This window comes from Notolepis coatsorum, assembly GCF_963971535.1.
Source record: "Notolepis coatsorum genome assembly, chromosome: 12".
Taxonomy (NCBI): domain Eukaryota; kingdom Metazoa; phylum Chordata; class Actinopteri; order Aulopiformes; family Paralepididae; genus Notolepis; species Notolepis coatsorum.
In genome coordinates, this window is record NC_140176.1 from 36,176,830 (window position 1) to 36,194,967 (window position 18,138).

The 18,138-nt window shown below is 45.5% G+C and overlaps 1 protein-coding gene across 1 annotated transcript in view; it reads left to right on the forward strand.

Annotated features, from left to right (window-relative positions):
* Positions 1-16,354, forward strand: part of hgd (homogentisate 1,2-dioxygenase) — a gene marked incomplete at its 5' end in the record, with an annotated part of 61,633 nt that extends 45,279 nt beyond the window's left edge. The window contains 2 exons of the mRNA XM_084326118.1: positions 4,085-4,266; positions 16,055-16,354. Coding sequence (XP_084182244.1) covers positions 4,085-4,266; positions 16,055-16,198 — 326 coding nt within the window. The 3' untranslated portion in view covers positions 16,199-16,354. The remainder of the gene's footprint in view (positions 1-4,084; positions 4,267-16,054) is intronic.
* Between the last annotated feature and the right edge of the window lie 1,784 nt (positions 16,355-18,138).

Sequence of the window (18,138 nt, forward strand, 5' to 3'; positions counted from 1 at the left end):
ATTATAATCTATGTTTCTGGATCTAGAAAATAGCATACATTTTATTTTACTAGCATTCAGCACCAGTTTAAGCTTCCTGAGTGTCAGTGGAATGTTGGAGGTTATACATTGCTAGCTGAACAGAGTCAGCAATACAATAGATTTATAGTTTCACCCGTATACAAATGGGCTTGACAGCCATTCAATGTAGAGACTATATCGTTTATATAAATAGGACTGGGCCCAAAATTTAACCTTGTGGTACACCCTTTGTTATCTGAAAAAACTGTGCATCCCCCAGTTTTAACACCCGTTTTCACACACTGACGCCTCCCATACAAATAGTCATGGAACCAGTCACAAGCCAATATTACCTAGTTTTTGCAAGAGCAGATGATGGTCAACTGTGTCAAATGCTTTAGATCAACAAAGAGGGCAGCACAGTGTTTTCTATTATCTAGTACAGTTATTAAATCATTATTGACTAAGGTGACAGCTGAAATAGTACTATGATTAGCATCCCGTATGATAAGGTGGGTTGGTCTTCTCTATCAGAAAGAAGAAATAGGCATTAATAATAATAATGGATTGAACTTATATAGCGCCTTTCACATACCCAAGGCGCTTTACAATAAAAGGGGGAGGGGAGAGGATAACGGTGACCTAAACTAAGAAACAAATGTCAAAAACAGAACAGAGCAAACAGAACAGAACAACAACAGAACAAAACAAAATAGAACAAACAGAATGAATAGGATTCTAAGGAGCATCAGAGACCATATGCCTGGGTGAAGAGGTGGGTTTTCATCAGGTTTTTAAAGTGGGCGAGAGAGTTAGCATTTCGGATGTCCATGGGGAGTTCCAAAGGGTGATGTGCTGCCAGGGTTTGGTGCGGGTGAGAACCCTGGCGGCAGAGTTCTGAACGTACTGGAGCCTATCCAGGGCTTTGTGGGTCACCCCGGATAGGACTCCATTACAATAGTCCAAACGGGAGGTGATGAAGGCGTGGATGAGGGTCTCAGCCACAGAGTCTATAAGTGAGGGCCGGAGTCTTGAGATGTTCTTGAGGTTAAAAAAGGCTGATTTAGTGACAGATTTGATATGGGGGATAAATGAGTGTGTGGAGTCCAGAATGACACCTAGGTTGCGGACTTCTGAGGAGGGGAGAATGGAGCAGCCATCGATGGTGAGGACTAGATCCCCTACCTTCCTGAGCAGTCACAACCATGGAAGTCACAACCATGAGCTCTGTTTTGTTGCTGTTGAGTTTGAGAGAGTTTGATGACAGCCAGGTTTTGAGGTCGTGGAGGCAGTTCAACATGGGGAGGGAGTTGTGTGGAGGGTTTGATGTAGACATAGAGTTTCGTCAGCGTAGCAGTGGAAGTTGAGGCCATGTTGGAGGATGATCTGGCCAAGGGGAAGCATATAAATTATGAAAAGGTGGGGGCCAAGGACAGAACCTTGAGGTACTCCTTGGTTGACTGGGGCAGGGCGGAATCTGGAGTTGTTGATGCTGATGAACTGTTTCCTGTTTGAGAGATATGACTGGAGCCAGGAGAGAGCTGTGCCGGTGACGCTGAGGTAGTCAGACATGCGGTCCAGAAGAGTAGTGTGGCAGACTGTATCGAATGCAGCAGACAGGTCGAGAAAAATTAGGATGTTGATGTGTCCAGAGTCAGCTGAAATGAGGAGGTCGTTGGTGATTTTTTTTTTTTATTATCTTTCTTCCCCTCCTTTTTTCCCCCGATTTTTTCTCCCATCCCACCCTTCCTGGTTGTTGCGTACTTTCCCCTACTGTTGGTCCGGGAGACCGGAGACTGTCACATGCTTTCCTCCGACGCATGTGCAGCCTGGGGCAGGCCAACCTGGCCGCGCAGGTTCTCACCGGAGAGAGTGTAGCGTGTGGGAGGCCACACTATCTCTCCTTAGTTCCAACCCTTGCTGAGCAGGCGCCCCGACCGAACTGTAGGGGTCGCTGTCCACAACGCCCAGGACCCACCCTTCAGCTTTCCCACCCCCTGATACAGCCAATTGTATCAGTGTGAGAGGCCAGCCAAGCTGATAGCAACGCCGGGAGCTGGATTCGAACAGGCGAATCCAGTGTCTCCCGGTGTTGGTGACGAACGTAATCTCTGTGCGCCACCTGCCCCCCCCTGGTGATTTTAATTAGGGCAGTCTCTGTACTGTGATTGGCATTGCCATTGATGGGAAATTGCCACCATATGATGATGCTTGATTGGAATTATGGTTCTCATCTGACTCGCTCAAAAGATTACACTTAAGGTTTAATCTTTTTTAACTGATTAAATTGGAAAGTGTGATTTGTGCCCAATTCTGAAGTAGACTACTGGTGGGTTAATAGAATCTCCATCCCGTTGGGTCTCTGGGTTTATGCTGCATGTCGCACAGTAACCACCGCAGAAGGCAGCTGCTATCAAACATGTGACCAGAGTCCAGGCCAACTGACGTTGCATTACAACTGGACATCAACTGGCTTTTCATTCAAACCCAAATGTAAAATGTGAAAGACTTGACCTGAAACGTTTAAGATGCCGTTAGGACTCAGAGTGTGTAAACTGATCCTGAAGCAGTTATAGCCAAAATATGAAATCCTCCACCTGACCTCAATACAGCTGTTTGCATGCTGTTGAAACAAGGTTGATCTAAAGTCGGGTTTCTCAACAGCGGCGGTACCACCCCCCCAGGGGGCATTCAGAGGGTGTTGGGGGGCGCTGGGGGCAGAATTGTTGAAAGGGGGCGCTAGTTTATTTTATTTATTTATCATAGTTTTAATATCAGGACAACAACTTGACTGGAACCAGAGAGGAGCCTACATGCAGTGAGCACAATCAAAATCAAAATCCCACTTCAGAAACAGGGAAAGATAACTTTTTTATCAAAGAAAAAACTTACTTTTTGTATTGTTTAATTTAAATACACACTTGTTAGTATAAAGAGTACTATAATCTGAATCCAGAATTTTTTTTTGATAAAAATATTTGATTAGACCCTACCCATAGTTAGAAGCCTTCAATTGACACACAACAATGATGAGGTTAATTGATCCAATAAACTGAGCCAAATAGAAACTTTAAAGGCTGAGAATTTCATACATACCCACGATAAACGGGAAATAATCATAAGCATCAACATTGAGAGACAAAAATGTAATTCCCATTGGAGGGGGTGTTATGGAACATGGACATCAGATAGGGGGGCGTTATGGGACCTGGACGTCAGATAGGGGGGTGTTATGGGACCTGGACGTCAGATAGGGGGTTGTTATGGGACCTGGACGTCAGATAGGGGGGTGTTATGGGACTTGGATGTCAGATAGGGGGGTGTTATGGGACCTGGATGTCAGATAGGGGCGTGTTATGGGACTTGGATGTCAGATAGGGGGTGTTATGGGACCTGGACATCAGATAGGGGGCGTTATGGAACATGTACATCTGATAGGGGGGTGTTATGGAACATGGATGTCAGATAGGGGGTGTTATGGGACCTGGACATCAGATAGGGGGCGTTATGGAACATGGACGTCTGATAGGGGGCGTTATGGAACATGGACATCAGATAGGGGGCGTTATGGAACATGGACGTCTGATAGGGGGGCGTTATGGAACATGGACGTCTGATAGGGGGGCGTTATGGAACATGGACGTCAGATAAGGGGTGTTGTGGGACCTGGACGTCAGATAGGGGGTGTTGTGGGACCTGGAAGTCAGATAGGGGGGTGCTATGGAACCTGGACATCAGATAGGGGGGCGTTGACCCAAAAAAGGTTGAGAACCACAAATATAAAGGACATCAGAAAATCTTTAGATTTTGATTCCTTTTTGGGCCAATACTGTACCTGTATGATGACAATGAATTTGAATCTAATGTAATGTAATCTAATGCAATGCAATTTAATCTAATGTAATGTAATCTAATCTGAACACATCCAGCAGCTTTACACTCTCTTGTTTTGTGTGGGCTGTAGGCCTGCGTGGCCCTCTAGTGGCAGCCCTGTGTTGTGCATCATCACCACTCTTCAGAGCACAGTGACCAAAGTACATAGTGCATAGTGTTGTGTCACAGCTTCCCCTGTCTGTGGTTTCAGGGAACTGCATGAGTGAATTCATGGGCCTGATCAAGGGCCACTACGAGGCGAAGGAGGAGGGCTTCCAGCCAGGAGGGGGCAGTCTCCACAGCATCATGACGCCGCACGGACCCGACGCAGAGTGCTTCGAGAAGAACAGCGTCACCGAACTCAAGCCTGAGAGAGTGGCGGGAGGCACAATGGTATTGTACAGGCCATAGGCGTAGGTTTAGGGGGGGTTGCAGGGGACATGTCCCCTTCAATATTGATATGTCCCCCTCTATTACGTTACCATTGACTAATGAAAAGTGCTCGTTGTCTTGTCAATGTAACATAATCGGAAATGGTAGCCAAAGTAACAAAAATATGTTTAATTATATTTCCCATGGTTTTTAAAGGGGACATGCATTGCTATTCCTTGCACTATTTGGGCAACTTTACACAATTCCTGTGAGTCTATTGAACACATCTGTAAAGTTTTTTTTGTTTTATATTTCTAATCAAGTACTCAAAAGCCAAATTTTTCTCCCTTTGGATTTCAGGCTGTGTTGGCCTGGCTCCGCCCATAAGCACTTTGAGTGACAGTCATCCACACAGTCTGCGACTGGCACAGAGAGAGAGATAGAGAGATAGAGAGAGAGGGAGAGGGGGAGGGAGGGAGGGAGGGACACAGAGCATAAAGTTATCTCTCCACTGCTTCCCCGCGAGGTCCAGGTTGTGTGTAAATGAGTATGTGCTACTGCTGCTTCCCTGCGTGAGGTCCAGCCCAGGTTGTGTGTAAATGAGTATGTGCTACTGCTGCTTCCTCGCGCGCAGTTTGTTTCCCAGACAGAAGCTCCTTCCTCTCTCTCTCTCTCTCTCTCTCTCTCTCTCTCTCTCTCTCTCTCACTCTCTCTATCTCTCTCTTTCCCTCTCTCTCTCACTCGCTCGTTGTCTGCCTCGCTCTGTTTGAGGAAGTGAAGATAATTCCACTCGCTCTGCTGTCGCTGTCAACCATAGAGGTTAGTTATGCAAATCAGTGCTATATTCACGTCAGCAAAACTGTCAAATCAGAACAGCTTAGTTGAGTGAGGGAGGATCTCGTGAACTCGAGACTAGACTGATGAGTCAATATGATAATTAACGACATAGACCACATTGATATAATCCCCAATTGCTAGGAAAACATGCTAATCACTGGAAAAGGCCATTTATAATGCATGTCCCCTTTAAATGAAGGAATAACATAAAGATGACGACAAACAAACCACAGGACTGTACAGAGAGGATGAGCCACCACACACAGGGGAGAACAGAGCACATATGCACAAGGGAATGACGAGACAAGAAACACCTGGGCTGATTACAAATGGATACACTTGGAAGGGAAACAACAAAGAACTACAAGACCAGGACAGGGGACTACAACCAGACATCACACTGGGGAACACCTGATCAGGGTACAAACACACCCACGTAACACCCTCAAAAGATATAGCTAATATGAAAGACAACCCCCCTCCCCAAAAGAGGTAAAAAATAATGGGGTCAAAAAAACATTTATATATCCTTCTTACCTGTAACTATATATTAACCAACTATTTCAGACACCCCAGACCGTACCATTTCAACCTTGCAGACGTGCCTCTCACGTACCTGACTGTTGTCTTTTCCTTTACATAAATACATTTCCACCATAAATTGATGCAGAAAAGGCACAAATTGGTGCATAACCAATGCAGGAACTGAGGAAGTGTTTGACACTCAATATTTCCTGGGGGAGGACCCACCAGACCCCCCCGCTTAAAGTGTCCCTCTCCATGTTGAAACCAAACCTACGCCCTCGGTACAGGCGTTTGGGTCGCGTGTAGTCTTTTACCAACAAACTTGCATTTTTCCGCGATCTGATTGGCCACTGACGTTTCTGGTCATGTGACATCTGCGCCAATCGTGTGACGCCTGTTTCTATCACTGGTTAAGCTTAGGCTCTCTTTCGAAGTTGGTTAAGGTTAGAGTTTGTCTTAGAGCAGGGCGATAGAACACCAGCCCTGATTCCAAACTCTAACCTTAACCAACTTTGAAAGAGTCGCCTAAGCTTAAACAGTGATAGAACTAGGCGTTAGGTAGTTTGCAGGCTGTTAGAGGCGGAAATAGGCGCAGAAACAGGCATCATGCGATTGGCGCAGATGTCACATGACCAGAAACGTCAGTGGCCAATCAGATCGCGGAAAAATGCAAGTTTGTTGGTAAAAAACTAGACGCGTTTGGGTCTGGACCTCATTATTATGAGATCTACTGATATAATGGCACAGTAATGGGGAAAAAAGTGTGATTACAGTTACATGTTACTTTGTAACTGACTTTCTAACGTGTCATCCCTAACAAATACCCATAATTTCTCTCACATCACAAAGTGTCGGTCCATAAAAGACGCTGGTCAAGTTCACGACACACCTCAAACCCTTGAGGGAGCAGGCTGGAGCAAAGGGATCAAACCTGTTCACTTCGGACCCAAATATGACCCACAATGCAATGCACCGTCACACCTTTAGTTCCCCTTTTCCAAGATGGTGGCAACAACGGAAATGAAGTTATTTACTTAACAAGATTAAACACATTTGGAGACAATTTTAATTTATAATGTACTGCAGCTGGCGGTGTAAATGTGTTTTAAAGACGTTCTACATTCATAACAATCTCTGCCAAGAGTCTGGAATCAAGCAGTTAGGACTCTTTTAAATATGTGCTTATTGCACACAGCTGTGTCTCAATTCAGTTTGTTGCATCGTGTCCCCTACTCCCTCACACAAAGTGTCCCTCGTAATGATGAAGTGCTTAAACGTCATAGAGTGTTCAATTGATCCAAGGGGCTGAGGAGTGAGGGCTTGATTGAGAAGCAAATGGGATCCAGCCTCAGACCTTGAAACGGATCGGTAGATATTCGGCCTGACTAATTAGTAATTATCTACATGATTGATTGACGTGATGAGCCGGGTGTGGAGGACTAATGGTGCCACGGGGGGGGGGTGTCAAAGGATTACACGTTTCGCAATTATGCCACATCAATGTGGAACGCCCTACCCACAGCTATAAAGGAATGTGAATCACTACCCACTTTCAAAACCACTCTCAAAGAGCACCTATGAGAGACTGCAATTCGAAACTGGCCCCTGTAAATGTCCTAACGCAACCTCCTCCAATGTACAATAAATGTCCTATTAAACCCAATAATACACGAGACCCTCTTCTTGGGACCAAGTAAGGTTTCGTTGATAATCCAATGTACAGTTACAGTTACTGTGGAGCAGTCTCCAGACTTTATGACATCACAAATTTGGAATTGTATCACTGTAGTCTTTAGATTTCGGAGAGTTCCTATTCACTAATATTTCTTTGGACTGTCTCAGACCACAGGAATAATATGTATGCATTTTTTAAATGGGTGTAGTTCCCCTTTAAAGGTACCTTTTCAACAGATATATTGATCTTGTCTGACAACATTCTCATTAGAAGTAGGGATGCACCGAAAATGGCCAAAAATGGCCTTTCGGCTTTCGGCCGAAAGAGTTTTTTCACCGAAAATATATCACCGAAACAGAAGCAACCTGTAACCTAACGCGTGTTGTTGTGATGATGTCATCAAAACGCGGATTCATTACATGCGCGCTGTGAGCTCTTCAGTCCTGCGTCCTCCTCTTAGGACTCGGGAGCAATGCATCTCCTCGGGAGTCGCGCTGTTTCTAAGTAAACTCCGCGCGCAACGAGTCCAATAAATGCGTCTTTAACATACTTTATCCTTATTTACTATATGCCCGTTGCGGTTAATCACTGAGTGATCTAATATGCATATTATTCAGAGCGAGAGGGATTGTGTTTCTCACATTGACGCTGTCTGTCGCGCGTCTACTGTGCCAAAGTCATCTGGGGACTAGAAAGGTGCGCTCAGTAGAGCACACAGGTCTCTCTCTCTCTCTCTGATTGATTGATTGATTGCTAACTTTATTAACAGATTGCAGAATGGGTACAATACAGTACAGCTCAATACACACAATTGTTAAGGGGATGCAGACCAGAGAAAGACTTTCGTCTTGTTTACATCAGGGTCCCCCATTTTCAATTCATCAGGACATATATGACATACATGACATACAGATAGACAGTACTGCTACATCTATACATTTATGACATACCAGATTTGCAAATACAGTACCGTTTGTGATACAAAAAGACCCATAATAGTGATTATTTATTATTTAAGTTAAGTTTTGCCATAATCATATATTTTTCCATAATCAGGTAGCTGAACAACATTGGTAAAAAAAAATCTATTATATGAATCATTTTCGGCCTTTCGGCTTTCGGTTTTCGGCCAACTGTTTCCTATTTTCGGTATCGGTTTTGACCAAGAATTTCCCATTCGGTGCATCCCTAATTAGAAGGAAGGATGTCTAGTTCTGAGAAATAACCCAGAACAACTACCCTATACCCGAATCTCATCTTCAATCAAATATGGACACCACTCACTCACGATTCGCTAGTCTAGACTAGTCAGTTGATTCTCCTCCACACCTGTTATCTAAGGTACCTAATCACAGCTGAGTCACTTAACCACACTGACCTCACGACGTCCACCATCTGGCTGCCATTTTAAGCTACACAGGATTTCTCCGTTTTGGGGTCAAGTTGCACTGTGTGCTTTTGGGGAGAATCAGACAATTGAAACTATTTGAAGGTAGGCCTTTCATAATGGTAGGTCTTCCATAACGAGCAAAACTGTCCTCATAGGAGAGCTGGCACAATGACACGGTCATGCAGCAGTGAACATCCACTCCAGACAGAAGTTGGTCCTTTTAGTTCCAACTTGAGAGAGTTCACGCGCTAAAACCTGTTCAGAGACTGTTTCTTCCCCAGAGCCATCACCACCCTGAACTCTAACATGCACTAATAACGTTAGGTTATGACTATAACCAAGTTCTGTTAATTAGGGGTGACGCTTGGCATCACTACTACTGCACTCGCTCGCGTACGTGCACGCGCACTGAATAAATTCCACAAATGTACCTTTAATACCAGTATTAGTCTGACCACACCCCTCATCAGCTTACCTTCATAAGCAGGTGTGTGGTCACCTGCTCTCCTCCTTCCCAAGCTTTCACCACAAGGTGAGGTCAAGGGCTGCAGCGGCCGTCTGATGCCAAGCGTCACCCCTAATTAACAGAACTTGGTTATAGTCATAACCTAACGTTCTGTTTCATTAGGGGCTCTGCTTGGCATCACTACTGCACAAGGGAGGCCAAGCGGAGCCGCTGGCTGACAAATACACCCCGCTGACAGCCCCCCAAAACCATCAGAACAGGGAGGGCCGAGCCCCCCCGACCCCCCCTAATGGAGGGTATCCCCCCTATTAGAGGCTTCACGGGAAGGCGACGGACCCGACCGTGCGAAGAGGCACTCAAGCAACTCAACGCACAGGGTGAGCAGACCGTGGCTTGACCCCACGACTACACACACGCACAACCCGCATGCCACCCGGGAACGAACGGAGGAACAACCTCGTTACTGCCCCCAGAATCACGGGGTCATGGGCAAACCCAACCCCGTGGCAAGGCCGTAGCAGCGGAGCGCGAAGGAAGACCCAGACCCACCAAAAGGACTGGACTCCCTGGAATGGGGGCCCGGAGAAGTCCATGATGTCAGCATCAAGACCCCACCAGGTGGGCACGTAGTGCCCCGCCCCCCACATCGCCAGCGTATTCGGACAAAGGCCCCTCAGTTACTGCACCTGGTATTCCCAGGCGGTATCCCAACCAAGTACTAACCAGGCCAGAACCTGCTTAGCTCCCGAGATCGGACGAGATCGGGCGTGTTCAGGTCGGTATGGCCGTAAGCCGAGCGGGCCCTGTCCCCCCAATAGTACACCGCCTGGCACACTGACCCTGCAGAACAGGCAGTCAGCATGGCCGTAAGCACACAAAAAAGGTTAACCAACGGAAGCAGGCCGCGCACCGGGGAAAAACCAGGCAACAGGCTGTTAACCCTAGCCTGGAGATTGCGGACGAGACAGGCGCCAGAGGGGACAGCTGAACACAGCCGCCCCGGCGGAAGGAGCGTAAGCTGGCGGTGTTGCATGACCAAGCCTCCATTTAAAAACCCCCACCCAGAGGGGTCGAGGCAGAGAAGGCTGACACGATTGGCAGACGTCATGAACGTGCAGGGGCACCCTCAACCGGTGAACCCGGGAGTTGACACTGCTCCAACACACCAGGGAATCAACCACCTCGGTGTTACCCAATGCGGTGGTTGTTCCTATAACCCCTCAAGAAAAAACTCCAAAACACACCTGCGGGTATACACCGGCTATACCGCAGTACAAGTGTTTCAGTTTTCAAAAAAGGTTAACCCAGGCCTACGGGTCGACGAAACATTACTTCGGACCGGGCCTGGCGGTACGGGAAGCACAGGGTCACCAGAGGAGGTCAAAAAACCACCCCCACAGGCCCCTCATCGCCATGCGTGAGAGAGGAGCGAAAAATAATGGAGACCAGCCCCTAAGCACACCGTACTTGGTATTCCCAGGCGGTCTCCCAACCAAGTACTAACCAGGACCAACCTGTGTAGCGGCCGAGATCCGACGAGATCGAGCGTACACAGAATGGCATGGCTGTAAGCCATTACGACAGTGCTGAGTAAAAACGTACCCAACCAGGGTCTCCATAGCGCTTAACCCTGCGACACCCAGACCGACCCGGCATTTTTCCCCCTGAAAAAAGCCCAAGTCCCTCAGGGTACCAGAACAGCAGATCTGCATCCCCGGCGGACAACGGGTTCAACTGATCTGGACCAGCGTGACCAGAACCAGTCCCGTGCCCTAACCACGCCGACATGCCTACTCCAGGAGAAGGGCAGATATGCGTGTTGATCTTAACATGAAAAGAAGGCGCCACCCAGACGTTCGGGCGAACCGCGCCTGGTGGCCCACCCCAAGGGCGTGAGACCCCTCTACATATGTTCAGATCCATTCCGTCATCATCCCCCAGACATGAACGAGAATCCGTCGAAAAACCAACCCAGGTCATGGGATTTGGCCGTCGGAAGAGGAAAAACCCCCATCTCAGTTGCTTTATAAAAACGCTGTTTCAACCACAAGCAACCAAGGCGTGCCAGTCAATCGCCTGTTTACAGCGAGCTAGCACTATACGTGCGTCGGGACACACCCCCATCAATGAACAGGCTATTTAGACCTGTCATTGAATCCCCAAGGCGCCCAGGGGAACGACAAGAGGGGTGTGACACTCCCTAACTCCAACACTTCTGGAATGGAAAAGAAGGAAGCATCAACAGTATGTATCCCAGTCTACACAGCCGGGGTAAAATTTTTCACATTTTTACATCCCACCACCCTCCCATAGGAAGGAGACGGGGATCCCCAGAGAGACTTCCCACGCGAGCTGTACAGATTGAAAAGAAAATATTGCACCTTGAGCCATGTAAAAAATTGGTTTTAGGGCTCTCCGGGGAAGAGGCACTGAACCCATACACACTCAATAATCGAATTGAATCGAATACATATACAATAGAATAGGACCCTTCCAGAGGGTCCACTCACTTTGACAATCTGAGGAGGAAGGCTCTGTACTCTGATGGAGGCTCCCTCACATGGAAGAAGGAGTCCGAACTCACAGAAGGCCCGAATAGGCGCTTGGTGAGGAGGAGCCCTGACCACCCCCCCGAAACAGATCCATCACATGGACCTGAACAGCACACGGAAGTACTACCAACAGAGACGCGCACGGTGACGTACTCTATGGTGGGGGAATTCCTGCGGTGCACACGCCCAATATACCAGGCCGTGGGACCAGGAAACTCCCCCCCCCGTAACGTGCCGAACCGCCACGTGACGGGAACCTTGAAGGACAGGGGGTGTACCCCTGACCGACAGAAACAAGGGGGAGAGGAAAGGTTACCAGTTCACCCCTTTACGACCCCACACCCATGATACGATGTAATGACAAAAAGAGAATATGACACAGTCATAGTCAGCTCTATGAAGCGTTTGACAGCTCCACACAGCGCATGAGCTAACCTGCTATCTGATTTTTACTAAGGAAAAACACAGAATAGAGAGGGCTCTAAGAGCCCCGGTCCAACATACACATGTGCTTCTGTGGCCAGTCCAACCCAGTTGTAGGTCACATGACACACACAACCCATCATCACCTACAAAAAATGGCAAAAAACACTCAACAGAGGAACGCCGTTTTTTCACAATGAGAGAATACATCATTCTCGATTAGTATCGGCCACAGGCCTTGCTAAGCACACATGACAGCGACCAAACCCTTTTCTCTTTTAGGAAAATAAAGTTTCTCCAGCAGATTTAGCACAACCTCAGCAATCAAGCTAAGAGTTACATCGCATCCCTACCACACAAAAGACACAATTAGTGCACAAACATGTCTGATAGGAGGATGAAAAAGTCCCCAGGGAACCGGGGGGAAACACAATCCTCCTATTTTACCCTCAATACGGCCAGTTAAAACAGGAAAACCTGTTAATATGTGAACACACTGTTCATTGTCATCACAGTCTGAGAAAAGAACATTCTTTTACTCACTTGTCACCAAGCATAGCTTCATAGGTTAGTTACCTTAGTTGTGAGTACACGGTACATATAAACACCATGATGTTTCTCACACAACAACCAGATCATTACATCCCGATTTGCACAGAGAAGCTAACTGCCAGTGACAAAACAGCTCACACATAACCCGCAACGTATCCTAAATGCATTGCAGCAACACACGTTTTGGAAAAAACATCGTTATTCACAATACATTTAGAAAAGTAAAACCAGAAGACGTGTTAAAAGTTCTGGTCAAACCCGTTCCTACCCGGAACGCAGATCAGCGAAGTGCAGTCACAGACACCGTAGGAACACAGCCGCTCCTGTGTTGCCCGAACTGGGCAGCGTCACCGCTCCAACCCGCACTACAGTCCTCTGTTGATGCAACCTTGCCGTCCTGGCTCAGGGCAGGGTCGACGAACATCCCCTGTCAAGGATGACGTCGTAGTCAAGAGTGTAAAACATGTTAAAATCAAAGCACGTTCAACAGAATAGCATCAAGCTAACGGCCGCTCCAACCGTTCGGGCGCTAATGCTCCTGCTCGCGAGACGCCGAGCTAACTGCGCACGCAACCAGAAGCAAGCTCACAGCGGCGCGCGAGAAGCTAAAGCTACCCCGCGCCAGGCCATGGCCTATAGCAGCAAGCTAACGTTACCTAGCGATCACGCCATGCTAGCACCGCAGCTAACAGCTGACTGGCTAACAGTAGGCCCAACCTAAGCAGGCCATGCAGCGATCCAGCAGGCTAACGCAGCAGTTAACAGCTGACTGGCTAACCGCAAGCTATGAACATGTAAACAATGACATAACACTCACCAAGACAGGCCGCCGTTCTGAAACCTCTCCTCACTTTTTTAGAGAAAAGAGAAAACAAGATGTCAACACCGCTTCACAACGGTGATTCTACCAACACCCGACGGAATCAGCACAATACCAACTGGCCTGTGTAGCTGACTTTGAACATGAATCTGCCGCTATCGCACATCATGCACATATCCCCTCGTGAAGGAATACTCTCATTTGGATATGAAAGATGGGGCCTTAACACGGTGACAGAGAGAATCCACTCGTCCAAAACACACAGGGATCACCAGTGTTAATGGTCGCGGCCCACTAGTTAAACTATAATGGTCTTCAGACCAAGGTCTTCTGTCGCCTAGGTGGCTGAACAAAGGACCCTAGCCTGGGGCCGGTTTCCATAAACATTGTCAAGTAGCCCCCATAGCACTAACAGACAAGTGGAGCCTGCCAGCAAACACTACTCACCCAACCTGGAACGCACCGCTTCTCACAACAGCGGCATGTCCGACAGTTCAGCTGTGGCCTGACAGGTTTCACCCCAACAAACACAGCAAGGAACTGCAGTTGAGAAGCATGCAGCGGCGTGCTCCCAATACGAAAAACCGGTGGAGGGTTTTTAGAATGATCATCATCTTCTAGACACTCCAGTACGAAGACAATATCGCCGTATTTTCTCGAAAATAGTGAGAGAGAAAATAAAGATATGATGTCAACGTATCTCCTTCCTTGTAAACAAAAAATCTTTCTCCACTAACAACACGTCAAGTGGGGTACTACCGAGGCACTTTCTTGTGGTGAAAGCGAGAAGGAGGAGAGCAGGTGACCACACACCTGCTTATGAAGGTAAGCTGATGAGGGGTGTGGTCAGACTAATACTGGTATTAAAGGTACATTTGTGGAATTTATTCAGTGCGCGTGCACGTACGCGAGCGAGTGCAGTAGTAGTGATGCCAAGCAGAGCCGCTAATGAAACAGAACTCACATTCCCCCCTCCTCCCACACTGTGCAATATCCACAGTGCAATACCCACTCACTACCGTCTGACACTGTGATTGTTATTTGTGTATTGCTATTCTGTATATTGTTGTTATTTTGTTTATTGTACAGGATTGTAACATTGTCTTATTGTATAGTATTTAATGTTTCTGTATAGTATTTTATGTTTATTGTATAGTATTTTATGTTTCTGTATAGTATTTTATGTTTCTCTTTTATTACTTGTGTGATTTTATTACTGCACCTTAAATTTGAGTCCCAAATCTCATTGTATGCAAATATGATGACAATAAAGTACAATCTAATGAGATGAGGACCGGTGCTGCTCAGATAAGAACCATATGGTCATCAGAAAGGAAGGTACTGGAGACATGGATCATCTTTAGAAACACATTTTTTGCGCCCTATTAAACATTTGTCTAAAGACGATCTGTGTGCTTGAGTACCTTCCTTTATGGTCCTTTTAGTAATGATACATATCTCTTTTGCATACTGTAATTGCATACTAACAGATCACATACTGTACTGAAAATGTAATTTAATTAAATACAATTTCAAACCTTTATTTAAACTCGAAAGGCAACCGAGGTTTCCCACATTTACAGTCACGTCGAGTGTACATACAGAAATAAGCAAAAGATTAACAAATAAATAAAAATAATATATATATAATCAATTAAAACACGTACAACTTGACAGGTTGGAGTTCATGGTTTTCCCTCTCAAGCTTTAAGGACTGTTGGAGTTCATTCCATGAGCTAGAGGCATCATAGCAAAATGCAGATTTACCCTGTTCAGAGCAAACTCTGGGACCTTAAGGATCAGCCAGTCACTAGAATGGGTTCCACACAGTGATGAGTGTCGTATCTATCATTAGTGATGAATCTGAGGGCAGAGTTGATATACAGGGATTTAAGGGTTGAGGCCGCAGCATGCCTATAAATTACACCACCATAGTCCAGGACTGATAAGAAACCTGCTTCGACAACTCTCTCCCTACTAATCAAAGGAAAGCTGGTTCAGTTTCTGTATAGGAAGTCGCATAGTCGCAACCTGGAGGCAAGGTTGTCCACATGGAATTTAAATGTAAATTTCATTTTACAGATATTGCATAAAAACAGTAACATAGAGAATTCAGAAGTGGCATTAGTCCTCCACACCAGCATGACATCATCAGCTGTAACTCAGTCATGTTACACCTGTGCCATGCCCACAATCTTTACAAATATGTAAACAATATTTTCTTCTAAAGAAAGCCTCTAAAGACCTTTTTCTTTCCATTTCAAAATTTAACTTTTAAATGTTTTGTATCATATCATATCTGATACCAAATCTGAACCACCCCATTTACTGTTTAACCGCAGGCAAATTCTACTCACAATTCATAATAAAGATATGCAAATGGCAACCTTCTGTAGTGTGGTAGTGAAAGGGTTAACCGTATGTAGTGTGGTAGCGAAAGGGTTAATTCATAGTTTGAAAATGATCTTACCGGCCCGCCGGGGTTTAATCCAAGTAGGCCACATGTTTCTAAACAAGGCGACTGATTATGGAGTCTTTGTAGACACTCTCCTCTTCTCTCTCATCACAGGCCTTCATGTTCGAGTCATCCTTCAGCATGGCAGTGACCAGGTGGGGTCTGGAGACGTGCCAGAGGCTGGACAAGAGCTATTACCAGTGCTGGGAGCCTCTCCGCAGCCACTTTGACCCCAGCTGGAGGCCAAGCAAGCAATAAACGGACAGGGAAGAGACACATACAGGCCTACAAGACAAATATTCAGACAGGGAAGAGACACATACAGACCTACAAGACAAATATTCAGACAGGGAAGAGACACATACAGACCTACAAGACAAATATTCAGACAGGGAAGAGAGAAAATACAGACCTACAAGACAAATATTCAGACAGAGAAGAGAGAAAATACAGGCCTACAAGACAAATATTCTGACAGGGAAGAGACACATACAGGCCTACAAGACAAATATTCTGACAGGGAAGAGACGCATACAGGTCTACAAGACAGATATTCTGACAGGGAAGAGATATACAGGTCTACAAGACAAATATTCTGACAGGGAAGAGACACATACAGGTCTACAAGACAAATATTCTGACAGGGAAGAGACACATACAGGCCTACAAGACAAATATTCAGACAGAGAAGAGATATACAGGCCTACAAGACAAATATTCTGACAGGGAAGAGATATACAGGCCTACAAGACAAATATTCAGACAGGGAGGTAACAGATTGCATATGGATGTAATAAGCTCATACTCATGTTCTTACTGAGATAATTTCCCTTCATTGAAATTAAATTGTGTCCTTTGAATTCAAATGGTGTCATGTCTATTGGTCAGTTTATTAAATACGTATAAATAAAAACCAACCACTATGCTTGAATGTACACAGGAACACAACATTTTGAGTGCACTTGCTGGGAAGCTAGGTTTTCTCATAATTGAGAAAATGTTTGACCTTGTATAGGTTTATGTAAATAAATGAAGACAATATAAAACAAAAACACAACATAAGGAGTATAGTATTGAAACTCTTATTGGACCAGAACAGTGCCATTCAATGTGTCAAGTCTCCAAATGTCCCAGTGACCATAAGTATTGACCATATTCACAAAATGGCCACCGTATGAATATGGTCAATGGGACTTAGTCCTCTGTGCACCTGCTAAAGTCCCTCTATCAGAATACTCAAAAGCACAGTATGGGGTGTATGGTTGACTTCTGGATGTCATTCAAATCCAGTCTGAGGTTTCAAAGAATGTGCTCCTCAATGGTGGAACGAACTTCCCACCAGTCAGGACAGCCGCCCGAAACCCGCCTAATTTTCAGCTGTCGACTAAAAACGCACTTCATCTCAAATAATAAAACGAACCGAACCTTCGTAGTTCGTACTGTCTCTTACTATTATGCACTTTGCTTAACTTTCCTATGTTACTACCTACTATGCTAATATGTCTAGACTCAAGTCTGTAGCACTCAAGTTCAACACTGTTTGATGAACAATGGTCCTCATTCTCGAACAGACATAAGTAAAACTCACCAAGGAATTCCTTCGTAACTCGATTTACATACTTATTCGGCATTCTCGAACGGCTTCATATTGTAAATTCTTTGTAGGATTTACGTACTCGAAAAGGCAGCCGTAAGTCAGACAGACCGGTGTGTGCCTGTGGTTTCAACAGCTTTCTCTGGGACAAGTCATTGGGGATTGCCGATACTATAGACATCCGTGGAATTAAATAATTATGATAATTACGACAATATTTCATTATAAGTTTTGCATTTATTGTCCTGACTCAATGAGGCATCGTGAACATTACACACACTGCAAACTAAATAAATAAGAAATAAACCGATCGCCGCGGATATAGTTACTGTATAGTGGAATATACTGTATTAATATGCCATACTGTCTTCATTATATTATTTATTGTTGGTTTGATGTATTCCTATACTATTGCTAAACAAAATAAATGCGTTAGTGAGGCATCTTGACTCTTGACAAGCGCGCAGTCGTTCAGTATTGACATTACAATGAGATGTCATGCTAATATGTCATGCAAATATCACTTCGATATGACAGACATCCGTGGAATTCAATAATTATAATGATAATAAATACAACACTATTTATATCATTAACAATTACG